At 51.5% G+C, this 14,597-nt stretch overlaps 1 protein-coding gene across 2 annotated transcripts in view; it reads right to left on the bottom strand.

Moving 5' to 3' along the window:
* CACNA1H (calcium voltage-gated channel subunit alpha1 H) overlaps positions 1-14,052 on the bottom strand; it is a 153,225-nt gene extending 139,173 nt beyond the window's left edge. The window contains exons 1-2 of one of the 2 annotated variants that reach the window (XM_071443802.1): positions 13,677-14,052; positions 13,110-13,416 (exon numbers count right to left, since the gene is read on the bottom strand). In XM_071443802.1, coding sequence (XP_071299903.1) covers positions 13,110-13,398 — 289 coding nt within the window. In that variant the 5' untranslated portion in view covers positions 13,399-13,416; positions 13,677-14,052. The remainder of the gene's footprint in view (positions 1-13,109; positions 13,417-13,676) is intronic. The other variant, XM_071443804.1, reaches the window with a different exon arrangement.
* Between the last annotated feature and the right edge of the window lie 545 nt (positions 14,053-14,597).

Genomic DNA, 14,597 nt, shown 5'->3' with positions numbered 1-14,597 from the left:
AAGCTGCCGAAATTCCCAAGTTTCCTACGTTTCCCCTCGATCCCAGGATCCATAAATAGCCCTGGCATTTCCAGTGGCACATCCTGCCTGTGGAAATTGGATTGCAAAGGGAAATTGGCTGGAGTCCTTGCTGAATTCCCGTTGTTATCCATCTTTTCCGATGTCCTACCCTCCAAACCCCATCAGAACTCCAGGTGGGGAGGTGAAGTCGTTAGGAAAGATTTCCTGACAAACCTCAGGAACACCGAAGGGTTCCAGGCATTTTTCCCCTTCCATTGGACAAGCTCTGACATCTCCATGCTCTTCCCAAACTTCTCCTTGGAGCCAATCCTGCTCCTTCCCTTGCACAGGAAAAGGCCAAGGTTTGTGTGGAATCACTTGGTTTTATCCAGGACTCATCAGATTTTGGAGGAATTTTGCTTAAAGAGGGGAAAATTTAAATATTCCTGGAGTTCTTTATCCTTTAAAAGCTTCCTCCCCCCCAGGAAAGGGGAATGGCTTTAAACTGGAAGAGAGGAGGTTTCAATGGGTTTGGGAAGGAATTCCCAGCTGGGGAGTCGAGGGGATGGGATGGAATTCCCAGAGAAGCTCTGGCTGCCCCTGGATCCCTGGAGGTGTCATTAGAGTGGTCACTGTCCCTGTGCCAAGCCAAATCCATGGATTTCTTATTTTCCTTATCCCAACATCAGCCTTTCCTGCTTAACACGGGGACGATGGACCAACCAACCATAAAAATCTGGGAAAAAAAGGAAAACCACCAAAATGGCAAAATCTGACAATGAAATTGAAATTAAAAATAAATAATGATGGATTTTTCCACGAAATACCTGGATAAAAAAGGCTTCTGGGAGTCCAGTTCCACATCTGGGAAGGGCTGGAAGCTGCCTGGGATGTTTGGAGCCGGCGCTGACGTGTGGGATGAGTGACATTGGATTGGGGACATGGAATGGGATCAAGTGATCCCAACAATTTATTGGGAATCAATGAGGCTGCACAGATTGAACAGCATTGCCAGATCCCCATGGAACTGCAAATGGATCAGGAATGCTGGGGATATCTCCCCTAATTCCTCTAAATCCTCTTTCTTCCCTCTGTTTAGTGTGGAAAAGCTGCTTGTTCCAGGAGCCTGACTGGTTCATTCCCTCGGAATTAAGGGGAAAGGGAAATTCAGAATCCACACAGTTAATGGAAAAAGTTCTCCAGGATGGAGGGGATGGACCCAGGAAGCTTCACTGGCTCCCTTGATTTTTTAGGAATTTGGATTTTTGATCCTTGGCCGAGGATGCTGGGAGAAGGATGGGGGCAGGGAGCAATTCCTGGATTTATCTGGAATTCAATTAAGTCAAGGGGAAAGGACAAATTCAAGCAAAATATTCTTCACATTCCATTCTGCATTTCCAGGCTGATTTTTAATTCCAAATCCCAAAAAAACCCCAAAAAAGCTTTAAAGCCCTTCCCACACGGAATGCAATCGCCCAGGGGAAGAAAAAAAAAAAGAGGGATTAGAGCCGGAGGCACACAGATATGGATTATTCCATCCTTTGGCAAATGGAAAATAAATCATCCCATTGGAGCCAGAGGCACGAGGGTGAGGGAGGGGGCAGAAAAATGGGAATGATCCAAAAGGGAATCATTCCAGAGCATCCTTGGGATGGGACACATGAGCTTCCTGCAGAACCGAGTGCTCCCAGAAAAAAGTGGATTTAAAAGGGGGGGGAAAAAAAAAAAAAAAAGGAACAACCAACAAATTAAATGGAAAAATCCAACAATGGGTAATTAGCAGATGGAAAAGCAAAGCTGCAATTTAGGTGTCTCCAAAGGGAAATCCCAACAAGTGGCTCCGTGGATTTATTTTCCCTTTTTCCTTTGATCTCGCTGGCTGGGAGGAGAATTCCTACAAAACTGGAGCAACCCAGAGCAGGAAAAACCCGAGCGGAGACGTTCAGAGGCTCCCCCTCTCCTGACCCCTCTTCCCGCCCCCGGGACTCATTAAACAGGGAAAATCCCGCGGGATCCAAAGGTTCTGGCAGTGAGCACACTGAGATGTTTTCCAGAGCAAATGTTGGGCCATAAATAATGGATCAGGAGCGGGGCTGGAATGAATGGATTTATCCCTTCCGCAGCTCCGGAGTCAGAGGAGGCCGGGATTTCACTGGATTCCAAGTCATCCAAGATTTTTTAGGAATAACCTTATTTTCCAGGCTTTTCTTTTTCAGGTTAATTTCTGGAGTCGGGTGTCTATTCCCAAAAATTCCACATCATCCTATTCCCCCCAAAATGCCAACATCGGGGCCGGCGGTGCTCTGGGAGTTGTGGGACAATTGTGGAATTTGGGAACAGCCCCAAATCCAGCTCCAAAATGATCTCCTTGGAAATCACCCCTGCACCATTCCTGGGTGTATTCCTGAGCTTTCCCCATTTTTTCCAGCAATGCATGAGGAATCCTGTCCTCGGATTTTCAATGCAGCCTTGCCTTATCCTGGGATGTCCAACCCTTGGGAAACTGAGCCAAGGATTTCCTTGGAAAGACCAAATCCAGGGGTTTCTGGGATTTGGCCTGGTCCAGGCTGCACTGAAGGCTTTGGATCTTGGTCAGGATTTTGCCCAGGCTCCTTTTCCCAATGTCCAATCCATCCCTACGGAATGTGGACAGACCTGCCACCAACTCTTCCCTTTGAGGTGACATCCAGCCCTGTGTCCATGACTTCCTCCGGAATAATTTCCTTCTTCATGAACCAAAATTCCATCCCAACCTGAAATCCTGATTATTCCAGTGGGGAGGAGAAAGGATGGGAGAGACAGAAGTGTTTTTCCCAGGAAAATCCTGGATCCAGCAGACTTTGAGCCACCCTCATTCTGCCACTGGAATTTCACTGACCAGAACCTCATGGGTCCCACAGATCCCATGCCATGTCCCAAATCCAACTTGGATTCAAGGACATTCCCAGCTGGAATCTGCTGGAACGAGGTGTTGGGATAAGGGAGGAGATGCCTCTTGTTTGCTTCCACTGATTTTCCAGCTTTCCCTGTAATTCCCACTTCTCCTCGTGACCTTCCATGGAGGACAGGCATGGATACAAGAAGAGCTCCCTAAATTCCATTAACTTCCCAAAAATCCCTCTGCCTTTCAATGCAGGCTGCCTGAATTCCCAAATAATGAAATCTCCCGTCAGGATGATATGATCCAAAGTGACATTGGAGAAAGAAAGGGGGGAGGAAAAATAAGGATTAAAAAGGGAGCCAGGGAGAAATGGGTTGTCCTGGCAACTGGCGATTCCTTCCCAGCATTCCCAGATTATTTCATGGAATGAATGTTTTCCAATTAAATTGATAAAAGGTGGAATTTAGCCGAGGGTGACCACTTAAGCTTTAGTTGGAAAAAATTCCCTCTCCAATAATTGGAGTGATTTTTTTTTACTGTGGAAGGATTTAATCACGGCCTAGATTTGCCGGAAAAGCAAGAATTCCATCTTTTTTTAAATGGAGCCAATTTATTTTCCCTTTAAACAATCCAAGAGGAAATAGGGAATAAAGCCTAAATCAGCACCTCGGATTAGGAAGGAGCAGCTGTGAACCTCTCCCATGGAATGATCTAATTCCAAGGTAATTATCCCGGATTTTTAACGCTCCGCTAAAATCCCAACATCAGCATTTTCGGGATTGACAGGCTGGGAATTCACGCCAAGGAGCCAAGTGGGAACCTGCAGTGCTGCCCAGCTTCTCCTCCAAGGTCAAGGATGCAGGAACATCCTTGGAAAAGCTGCCAGAATCCATAAATCTCCCTCAAATCCAACCTTTCCTCTCCAGGCACCACCAGGAACCCGGCACGGAATGGACACGGAGAACAGCAAGACCACACCGGCTGGGGGGGGTCTTCCAGGAATAATTTTGGGGAAAAAGGCAGAGCAAGAAGCACCAGGCTGGGTTGTAAATCCCTGAAAATCCTCCTGCTGTTGGAATAGCGCTGATCCTCCTGGGATTCCAGGGTGGGTTGAGCCGGAGCCTCTGGAAAGGCCAGAAAAGTGTTTGAACTCCAGGAGCTCTGAGTTAAACAGTCCAAATGAAGATCCAAACATTCCAGGCTCCCTGGCAAAGCCACCCATTCCCAAGAAGGCTTTGGAAAACAAGGAATCCACTGGAGATGGCCATGGGACAGGAAAACCTTGGATAACGACTCCGAGTGACCTTCCCTGGATTGAAAGAGAAACAAACCCAACTTTCCTTGGAAAAGCAGATCCTCGGAGTGCTGCTCATCCAGGGAAATCCATCTGGACCCAAATCCATTTGGATTCTTTGGGAAGAAGGGAAGAGCTCAGGCTGGGAGGCAGGAATTTGATGGAATCTTTATCATCCAAAGGGCACAGAAAGCCAACAAAGAAAGGGAAGGGGAATTTTTCAAAGGAATGAGCAGATCCCCTCATGCCTCGTTATCCTGCCACAAAATTCCCACTTTTCCCAGATTTTTCTACCAGAATTCCAAGGCCAAGGGGATCCCCTAGTGCCTCATTACCCCACACCACAAAATTCCCACTTTTCCTGGGCTTTTCTCCCAGAATTCCAACTTCAAGGGCAGGGCGAGGAAGAGGAGGCAGCAAAGAGCACATGGGAGATGAGGGCTGGATTTGGGATGAAAAATTCCCAAAAAAAGACAGAATCAAGTTGGGAATTTTTACTTCAAGCATTCCAAAAAAAACTCTTCTGGAGTAGCAGGAATTTTTTTTTCCCCGCTAAAAATGGCCAGGATGATGGAAAAAGGAGCTTTTTGTGCCCTTCCAAGGCGGTGGCCTGGGAGGGATCGGCGCCATCCGTTGCCATGGGAATGATATTCCCAGGAAACGCTGCTGGAGGTGGAGAGGAAACCCCAGAGATCCATTAGCAACAGGTTGCTATGGCAACGGCTCCAAGCTCATTAATTCCTCCTTTCCTTCTCCCCATCCCAAATAAAAACCAAACCCAAAGCAACTTTTCCTGGGCGTGGGGTGGGAAATCTTTCAAGAATTTCACCAGGAATGCACAAGGACGAAGGAACAGCACCAAAATTCCCACTTGCGTCCCCAAATCGCCTTTTCCAACCGGGATTTCAAATAAAATGAGGATTTTAGGGATTATTCCCTTTTTTTGTGGCCTGAGAGCTGCTCCCACAGGGAAAAAATGAGGTTTTTCTAGGAAAACCGAGGAAAAGCAAAAAATTCCGTGGTTTTCCCCTCACTCTGTCCCCTCACGTCCTGCCAAGCCCCAATTCCTTGGGTAAATTTGTTCTCCCTGGATTAAAACAGGGAATTCCCTCCTCCTAAAATAAAAAACCTGGATGGTTCCAAGAGGAACAGGACGTGGAAAAGATGGGAAAAGGGAGATGAAGGAGGATGAGATCCAAACTCTGGTTTGGAATTCCCTCCTGGCACTCCCAGGAAACACAAACACTCCTGGAAAACTCCCCTGGCTGGAGCTTTTCCAGCACTTCCAGGAAATCCCGTTGTCCTGTGGATATCTCAGCTCAGGTAGGAGAGGAATAGAGCAAATCTGGAAAAAACAGGGAAGGAAATGGACTTTTGATAAAAACGTGAAAAATTCGCTGCTTTAACAGCAAAATTCCTGGGAATGAGGGAAGACTCGGAGCAGAACTCTCTTAGGAGCTGCTAAAGGCAAATTGCCTGGAAATTCCACAATCTGGGATCAGGCAGCACAGGGAATATTAAAATATTCCTGTTTTTCCAGCCCAGGTAAACTTTTCTCCATTGTCACCACTTGTTCCCAACTGGAATTGAAGGGACAGCAATGCTTGATCCCTGAATTACAAAATTCCCGGGAAATTCTGTCCCTTCCATCCTTTTATGCCTCTTTCAATCCCCAGAATTCCAGGCAGGATTCAATCCATGGAATTTGTGCTGCAAAAGAGCCTTTTCCTCACTTTCTTTTCCTCCTATTCCACAGGTTTTTCCTCCAAATTAAACCTCTGGAATTCCAAAACCTTTCCCAAATCAGAGCTAAGCCCAACCCCACTCCCAGGATTTTTCCTACAGAATTCAAGGAATTAGGCAGGGCTTGGAATATGAAGTGTTCCAGAGGAGTTTTATAATGATTGGGATTTCTCTCCAAGCCTGGTCTGGGCTACAAGGAATGCTCTGGGACACCAGGAATGCTCTGGGATTAAAGGGATGCTCCAGGACACCAGGAAGGAAGGTGGAAAATGCTCAGATCCCAAGCACTGATCCCAAAAAGCATTGCTAGAAAATCTGGGATACCTGGATCAGATCCAAAGGATTTGTGTCTAACAGAGGCAGTTGAGGGGAATATTCCAGCATCCATATTCCAAAGGCTGGGAGGAGCTGCTGGCTCTGGCCTGGGCCACCAGTTTGTGAACTGGGATGGAGCAATTCCAGCCATTCCAAAGGGAATCCAGCCCCACCCCTTTGGAGGGAATTCCATAATTCCTGCCATTGGCCCAGACTTCTCCAGACCTCTGCAAACAGCATCTGGAAATTCATGGACTCACCAGGATGGAGATCCAAGCATTAATTCCACATTTAGCCAGGTTTCTTCCAACCTAGAGCAATCCCATTCCTGGTAATATTTATGGACGGGTAAGAACTTCCAAGTTTTTCCTAACACCGAGTCTGAAGGAGCTCAGGACAGGATCTGGGTGAAAAAATGGAGCTTTTGGCTTCCCAGCCCTCTGGAAAGGGCAGCACATCCCAGAATTCCAGAGAAACCAAGCCCACAGGATGCACAGCCAGATCGAGCTCATCCCTCTTGGCAGCCCCAGCCCTGGAGCCTTTTTAGGGATTCTGGTCCAGCATTCCCAGGCAGACAGAATCCCAGGGATGTCTGGAGCAGCAGGAATTGTTGGCACTGGGTCGCTCCAGGAGCCATTGGAAGGTGCAGAAGTCCTGGAGAACATCCAGCAGGAGCTGGGACCAGGACACACTGCTGGGCCCAGAGCATTCCCTGATGGTTCCCTGATTCCTGAGTTTCCCTGTTCCCAAATCTCCCTGCTCCCAACTCCCTGATTCCCAGCTCTCGGGAAATGCAGGGTTAAGCCAGGCTTAAACTCGGGCCTAAAGTGACTTCAGCAGGGATGATCCTGCCTTGTTTGCCATCAGCTCTATCCCAAGGGATGCTGGAGATGGATTTGGGATCAAACAGCCCCATCCCACCTGAGCTGGCAGCCCCTGGAATGAGTCCTTTCCCAATCCCAAAGAATTCCCATTTGTGGCACCAAATCCCACATTTTGCTTTGTCTCCCGTCCTTCCCTCCCTGTCATTCCCAATAAAGGAGGTGTCAGTTCCTCCTTCTCTCCACATCCTTGGAGACAGGAGCAGAAATCCATGGAAACACCTGTGTTCTGATCCCAAATCTCCCAGGAATTCCTGGGACAGCAGGAAAATCCAAACAAACAGGCGGAGAGGATCAAAGAGTTTGGGTACAACGAGCTCCACACAAATCCCACGGGACACTCTTCCCAAAACATCCCTGTCTGTCACATCCATCCAACATCCTCCATCCCTTGGGAATGGGGCTGATATCCCAAAAACCCCACACTGCAACTCCTGCTTCCAGCAAGATCTCCCAGGATTTTTGGTATCTGGGCAAATCCTCCCCACTGGGATGGAGGGAAGGGATTGGGAGCAGAGACCCGGCTGGAATCCCTGCCTGGAATAGCTGCACACACACAGAGCCATCCCATTCCTCTGGAATCTAGGGAAAAACAGCCAAATACTGGGAGCATTGTGAGCTCACACAATTCCCATCTGTCCATGGAAAGGGGGAAAATGAGATCCCAGAACCGAGCATTTCATCCGCTGCCAAATCCCTGCTCCTGCTGCAGTGCCCAGACCGGATTTTTATCCGGGAAAAAAAAAAAAGAGGGAAAATTGTCTTTTCCAGCTGCTTTTTGTCAAAGTTTCCCAGACCACTCCAGAGTGACCATTCCCAGATTTCCAGGGAGGTCAGGAAGAGCCCTGGACACAGAGCTCGTCACCCTCGAATTCCCTTCCCTTGCTGCTTCAGGAAAAGGATTGGAAGTTCTGGAATTAACTCCCAGCTGGGATCATGGAATAACCCTGGAGTAACTTCCCTCCTGTCCCAGGCAGCAAAATATTCTCTCTAAAGTGTCTTTTCCTTAAAATCCCAATGATTTTAGGGATTGGGGATTTAGGGATTTGCCCCAAGCAGCAGCTGCTGCCTCAAGAATCAAGAGCAAAACCCGAGTTTCCAACATCTGTGTAAATATCCAGAAAATGTTCCTTGCATGAGGAATTCCAGCCTTGGAATGCTGGGCAGGTGCTCCAGGGGACAGAATTCCGAGGGATTAAAGGAAAACACACCTGGATGGCTTTGGATGGGCATCCCTGGGATTCCTCCTGGATTTCCAGCAGCCCGAGGAGATCCCAGACTGGGAACCAGAGGGGAAATCCAGGGAAAACTCTGAGTGGGCAGCAGGAATTCTTGGCTGCAGCAGGGATTGGGAAACAAATCCCAAATCTGTGCAAAACCAGGGAGAAAATCCCAATTCCCAGTTTATTTACTGCCAACAAGAGTGATCCCAGTTCCAATGGAATTGTCCCACTCGGAGCTTGGAAAAGTCAGGATTTGGCTCCCAAGGGATCAGCCCAAGCCCTCAAACACAAAGCCAAGGGAATGGTGAGTTTAAATCAATCTAATCCCATTTTTCCATTAAATAATCCCTAAAAACCAGCAAAACACCCCAGAGAAGCTGGATGATCATTCAGGAAATATCCATGGAAAATTTGGGATCCCACTGTCCCAGATCCAACCCTAGGGATGAGCTGGAGCCTCGGGTCTGCTGCATTCCCAGTTCCACTCCTGGGATACACTGGCCCACATTTCCAAGGAATTTGCCATCCTGAAATGCTGGAAATACACCTGGACTCAATCCACATCCCAAAATTCCAAACCAAACTCCAAATTGGAATGGGATTTGTTGATTCCCAGCAAATCTGAGGGGAGGAACTGAAGGCAACTGGCAAAGCCAAGTGGAGTCTGGCATTTCCATGGATCCGTGCATCCATAAATACCATGGAAAATGGGAATTAGATGCTCTGAAATTAGTCTGGAATAGGGAATAAATTGAGGATATTTCCCAGAGATTATGAGGAATCCTCAGAAAAATCCAATGGGATGAGCTGGAGTTTGACTGGAGGGGATTTTCCAGGGAATATCCAGCCCAGGAAAACTTAAAATAAATCAGGAGAAGAGGAAAACCAGCCCCAAAACCACCCTGGAATCTGTGAAAAACCCTGGATTTGGGGATTCAGAGATGGATAATTCCAGAATCCATTGGCAATAAAACGTGGATTAGGATAAAGGGATCCTAGAAAAGCCAGGCTTGGAAGCAGATTCCCAGTGCTGTGCCTCCCATCCCTCCATCCCATTCTTCCCAGTTTTCCAAAGGGAAAACCCCTTGGAGTTGTCCTGGGATGGATTCCAAGCTTTCCTCCACACCAGAGCCCATCCAGGGTCACATCCATGGCTCAAAAATCCAGGAGATGCTTCCAACCCCTCCTAAGGACATCCAGGGATTCATCCCTTCCTTGCTAATCCCAAATATTCAAGGAAACCCCATTTGACATCCCAGGTTTCCATGGATCCACTTGGGAAAAGCCAGGGAACAACCCTGAGAGGTGGCAAATCCCAAATCCCCACGGGAACAGCACAAAATGCCACCCACGGCCCTCCAGAAATAAACAGACGTAGGAGACCCAATCCGAAGGAAAATAAAGAAGTTTGGTCCCAATTTTATGTGGATTTAAAAAAAGACAACAAAGGGAAATTCAAAGCACGGCAGGGAAACAGAGGGAAAATCCACCCAGGTTTGAGGGAAAATGCTGTTTGGATCAGGGCTTGTATCCCAAAAATGATGTTTGGGTTGTTTGTTGTGATCCGTGATTTTGGGGTGGGAATTAGGATTGGAGGTGACCCTGAAGCTCGGGAAGAGATTCCTGCACTCAGAAAATCCAGGAATAAATCCAGGAATGCCACTGCACGGCAAAAGCGACAGCAGAGCGTCCCTGCTCGGATTAATTGAATTAACACACTCCTAATTGGTGTTCCCACCCCCCAAAATCAGCACTTTTCCCAACTGGAATATGCTATGAACCCAAACCTCTGGAAGCAGAGCAGGATCCTTCCCAGGATCACTTTTCCAGGTTGTTCTCAGCATTCCTGAAGGCAGCGGCGCCCTTGAACCCCGAGGTGCAGCTCCCTCCATGTGCCCCATCCCCATTTCCCGCTGGTGCCTCTGGCTGGGAATGTTCTCCGGGAATGCTCCCGGCTCTGTAACCGGATCCTGCCCCACCTGTCCCCTCCAGAACCCGGCTCCAGCTTTTTTTAGCCATTCCAAAGCCTCCCAGTGACCCCTTCCTGCTTAAACTCCACACAAATCACGTTTTTTGGGAAGATTCCCACCTGCTCTGGGCCACGGGGCTGGGATAGCTCCGATTCCCAAAAATATCTGGAGTGGCTGGCAGCTCCTGGAAAATCTGGGTGGGAAAGGGAGATCCCCAGGGGGTTCATTGGATGGAATGGGAATTTTGGGTGCCTCATCCAAAGGCAGCTCCATTCCCAGAGCGTCCCATGGGATCGGCCTTGAGGAGCTGCTGGAAATTGGACCCTGGAGCTGGAATTTCACAGGAGGAGAATTCCCAAACCAGCAAACACAGGAAAAGAGGGATATGGGAATTGGAGGGCACGGAACGAGACCATCCCCTCTTCCCACCAAATCAATCCCAGTGGGAGCAAGGACAACTTCCCCAGGAAAAACAACCAAAGAGCCCCATCCAAGGAGGGTACATCGGAAAGACCCAAGGATTTTGGGAGCATTCCCAGTTCCCATCCCTCCCTTCCATAAATCCTAAGAAAAACCAAACACCCTTCTTCCTGGTTTATGGATTTGTGCTTCGGGAAGGACAGGAAGAGAACCTAAACCCACAGCCCGAAATTCCCTCTGTGGGGTCTTTTTCCTCTGTGGAATCTTTTCCCTCTGGGAAAATCTCCCAGGAATTCCAGCCCTCACTGCCCTGATCCAGCCGTGCTCCTCCTCCAGCCCTCTCATCCAGCTGCTTCCCAGGTGTCCCATTCCATGGAATTTTTCCCAAGTTCCTGCCTTCCAGGTGCCTCTGGTCCAACACACCCACTCATCCTGAAAAATGTAATCCAAGGATTTGATTTCGGAGACTGGGAAAATGGGAATAAATCCCAGCAAGGAGCTCATCCCTCCTGCTGCCATCCAAGCACACCAGCACTGAAATCCTGGGAATTCTATGGAATTCCTGCTTGGCTGTTAACAAGCCATCCCCATTTCTAGCTGATGTTTTGTTGGATGGGGAAGTCTGGGAAAGGAAGGTGCTCTGCTGGGAATTCCCAAAAGGAAAATCCAAGCCCAGCCTGAGCACACCTGAAGTCTCTCCCAAAACACCTCCCTTGGAATTCTCCACCTGCCAGAGGAGATTTTGGGAATGCCAAACCCAGAGACTCCCCCAAACCCAAAGGAAATGACCTTTCCTCCCACAGACTCCCAAAGTTTCCCATCACAAGCACCTGGATTAGGGAATAAATCCATCCTGGCTCACTCCTTCCTGTGACAACACAGTGCCCTCCCCGAGGCCAGCTCCATCCCATTTTTCTTATGGAATTACCGTTCTGTGGAATATTTAAGCATCAACTCCTCCTTTCCACCCTTGCACGTCCAAGTTCCCCCCTCAGGGCTGGAAATCCCAGTTGCAGTTGCCCCAAATCCCTTTTTTTCCAGCATCCAGGCTCTCGGGAATGCTGGAATGAGCACCCAGGATGGCACTGGTGATGTTAGGCCTGGCTTAACCAGCAAGAAGCACTTTAGGAAGAGGAATTTAAGCCCAGATTTGCTGCAAGCAGAGACTTCACCCAACAAGAGCAGAACCAAGAAATCAGCTGGGGCCAAGGAGCTCCATTTTCCAGAGAAAAGAAATCGGGAAAGGGATTTTTCCCGACTAAATCCAACCCTTAATGAATCCCTGTGTGTTTTGAGGGATCACTACAGGACCAAAGTTGGTCAACATTTTGTGCAAAACAAAAGCAGCCCCAAATCCATAAAAACTGTGGGATTTTCCCTCTGATTATTCCTGCAGCTCCCAGCCCGGGGCAGCATTCCCGGGAGGAATGTGCAATTCCTGCTGGGGAGAACCAGGGGTTTGTGTGGGGAGCTGAGGCAGATCAATAATCAGCTTATTAATAAATAATGGGCTTAATAAATTAATAAATAACGGGGAGAGAGGCAGGCAGGGATGGGGGGCAGGGAAAAGCAGGAATTCTCCACACAATGCCCGTGCTAAAAGCTCACTTCCCAAAGATTCCGGGCACAAACTGACAACTCTCGCTCGCACCCAGCATTCCGGGGAAAATTCCATCTCCTGGATGTCACGAGCCAGAGGAAAACGCTGCTGGATGATTATTTAACATTCCTAAAGCCGGGAAAGGACACCGGGAACGGCGGAGATTGAAGGGATTCACTGTTCCCTTCCTTCCCTGCAAGTTGCAGCAGAACAAAAGCGGAGGGGACTTTTTGGGAATGTGCCTTTCCCAAAGCAACTCCAGCTCCATTTTTCCCCGTCGGGAAAGCTCCCGTGCACTCGCGGCTCTTATATAAACAGCGGAGGGGCTGATCCCCCCCCCGGCAATCCAATAAAACCAAGGTCGCCTTTGGAATTGCGAGGATTCCCATCCCGGCGAGCCGCGAGTGGAGTTGAGGGATTTTTTTTATTTTTTTTCCCGCTGGGAATTTCGGGGGCCGCGGCTCCGCACCCCCCGAGCGGCTCCGTCCTGCCCGTCCCGGACACTCGCACGGAGCCGCTGCGGGACCTTGGCGTGTCCCCAGCACGGGGGACACGGGGGACACTGGGGACACGGTCCCTGCGTGTCCCGCTGCCACAAATGCCCCTCGTCCCCCCTCTCCGAGCCGGCACTGGGGACACACCGAGGACACGCCGGTGGCTCCGTGGCATCCCCGGGCGCTGCCGGCAGCGGGGACGCGCAGCTCCGCCGGGATGCTCCGGCCACGGGGAGGGTGCCGGCGGTGTCGCGGTGTCCCGGGGGGTGTCCCGAGGGAAAGGATATGGGTTACAGACCAGCCTGAGGCACCAGCTGCGCGGGCGGGTGGTTTGCTTGAGGCAGAAGAAGGCGGTGGGTGCCAGCGCCGGGTACGGCACCTGCTCCTCCTCCTCGGAGCCCAGCTCGGCGGGCGGCTCTCGGCCGGGGGAGCCGCTGCCGGAGCCGGAGCCGCTGCCGGAGCCGCTGCCGGCATCCTCGGGCGGCTGCTCGGCGGGGCGGCGCGGCGCTGGCAGCGCCGTGATGGGCACCCGCACCTCGGCCGGGCGCGGCGGCTCGCGGCTCTCGCCGGCGCTCATGGTCGCGGCCAGCGGCACCTGCGGGGCGAGGGCAGCGGGGTCAGGGCCGGGCCGCCGCCTCCGCCGCCGCCTCCGCCGCTGCTGCCGGGGATGCTCCGCCGGGTCCCGGCGCTCCAGCCACAACAAAGGCGGGCGGGGGGAGGTCGAGCCTCCGCCCGGGCGCGGCCGCTCCCGCCCCCCACGGCGAGCTGGGGGTGCCCCCCACCCTTCGGGGAGCCCTGGAGGAGCCTCCTGGCGTTGGATTTTGGGGGATGGCGGATTCTTGGGGGGTTTCCTACCTCAGTTGGGCGGAGCGCGGTGTCCCCAGGGGCATAGCCGTGCCTTGCAGCTCACATGGGACCGGCGACAATCGCGGCTCCGGGGGGTGGCCGAGCCCCCTCCCAGGCACGGTGGCACCCCCAAAATCCAGCGGGAGGGGGAAGGGAGGGGTTGGGGCTCGGCGTGCGGCGCCCGCCCGCGGGGATGGAGGAAGGCTGGGGAGAGGAGGAGGAGGAGGAGGAGGAAGAGCAGCAGCAGGAGGAGGAGAAGGTGGCAGGGGCCCTTCCCGAGCCTCTCCCGACGGTAAATCCCAAGGAGCGAGGAGGAGGCAGCTCCGCCGAGCTTCGCCCGTGCCCAACAGGAAACTTCGGATTTACCGGGGGAGGAGGGAGAGCGAGGGGAGGGGAGAGCGGGGGCGGCGGGGGCGGGGGCCGGGAGGAGCCGGGGCAGCCCCGCATCGCCCCCTCCCCCGCCTTTGTTCGGGCTCCTGGCGGCGCCGCGGGACGGGAGGGCACCCATGGGTGGGGGGCAGCGAGCCGGGGACCCTCCCAAAGCATCCCCGGGCGGGCGGAGAGGATTTGGAGAGGGAGGTGCGGGTTTGGTTCCGCTCCATCCCGCGAGGGCTGCGCAGCTCTGGCACCTCCAAAGGGGGGGGAGATCCCAAAAAGGGGGGGGGGGGGGATGCGCCCCTAAAAAGGGAGATGGAGCCCCCAAAAGGGGGATCGCCTCTCCTGGCACTCCCCCAGCCCCTGGCTGAGCGCAGATTGGAGGTAGGAGCGGTTTAATAACTGAGCTCGGCTCTAAGCTCGCAGCTCAGCTGCTCCAGGGTTTAACTCCCAAGAAACTCCCAGGGATCCCAAGAAAAAGCTCGGGGAAAGTCCTCACAGGCTCCAGCCCTTCAACTCCGCCCGGGAAGTTTTATTCATTTGAATTCCTTGGAA

This window comes from Agelaius tricolor, unplaced genomic scaffold (assembly GCF_023055355.1).
Source record: "Agelaius tricolor isolate 1412-34295 unplaced genomic scaffold, bAgeTri1.0.p SCAF_19, whole genome shotgun sequence".
NCBI classification, from domain to species: domain Eukaryota; kingdom Metazoa; phylum Chordata; class Aves; order Passeriformes; family Icteridae; genus Agelaius; species Agelaius tricolor.
The sequence above is the reverse complement of the archived record's forward strand: the minus strand, read 5'-3'. Positions and strand labels throughout refer to the sequence as shown.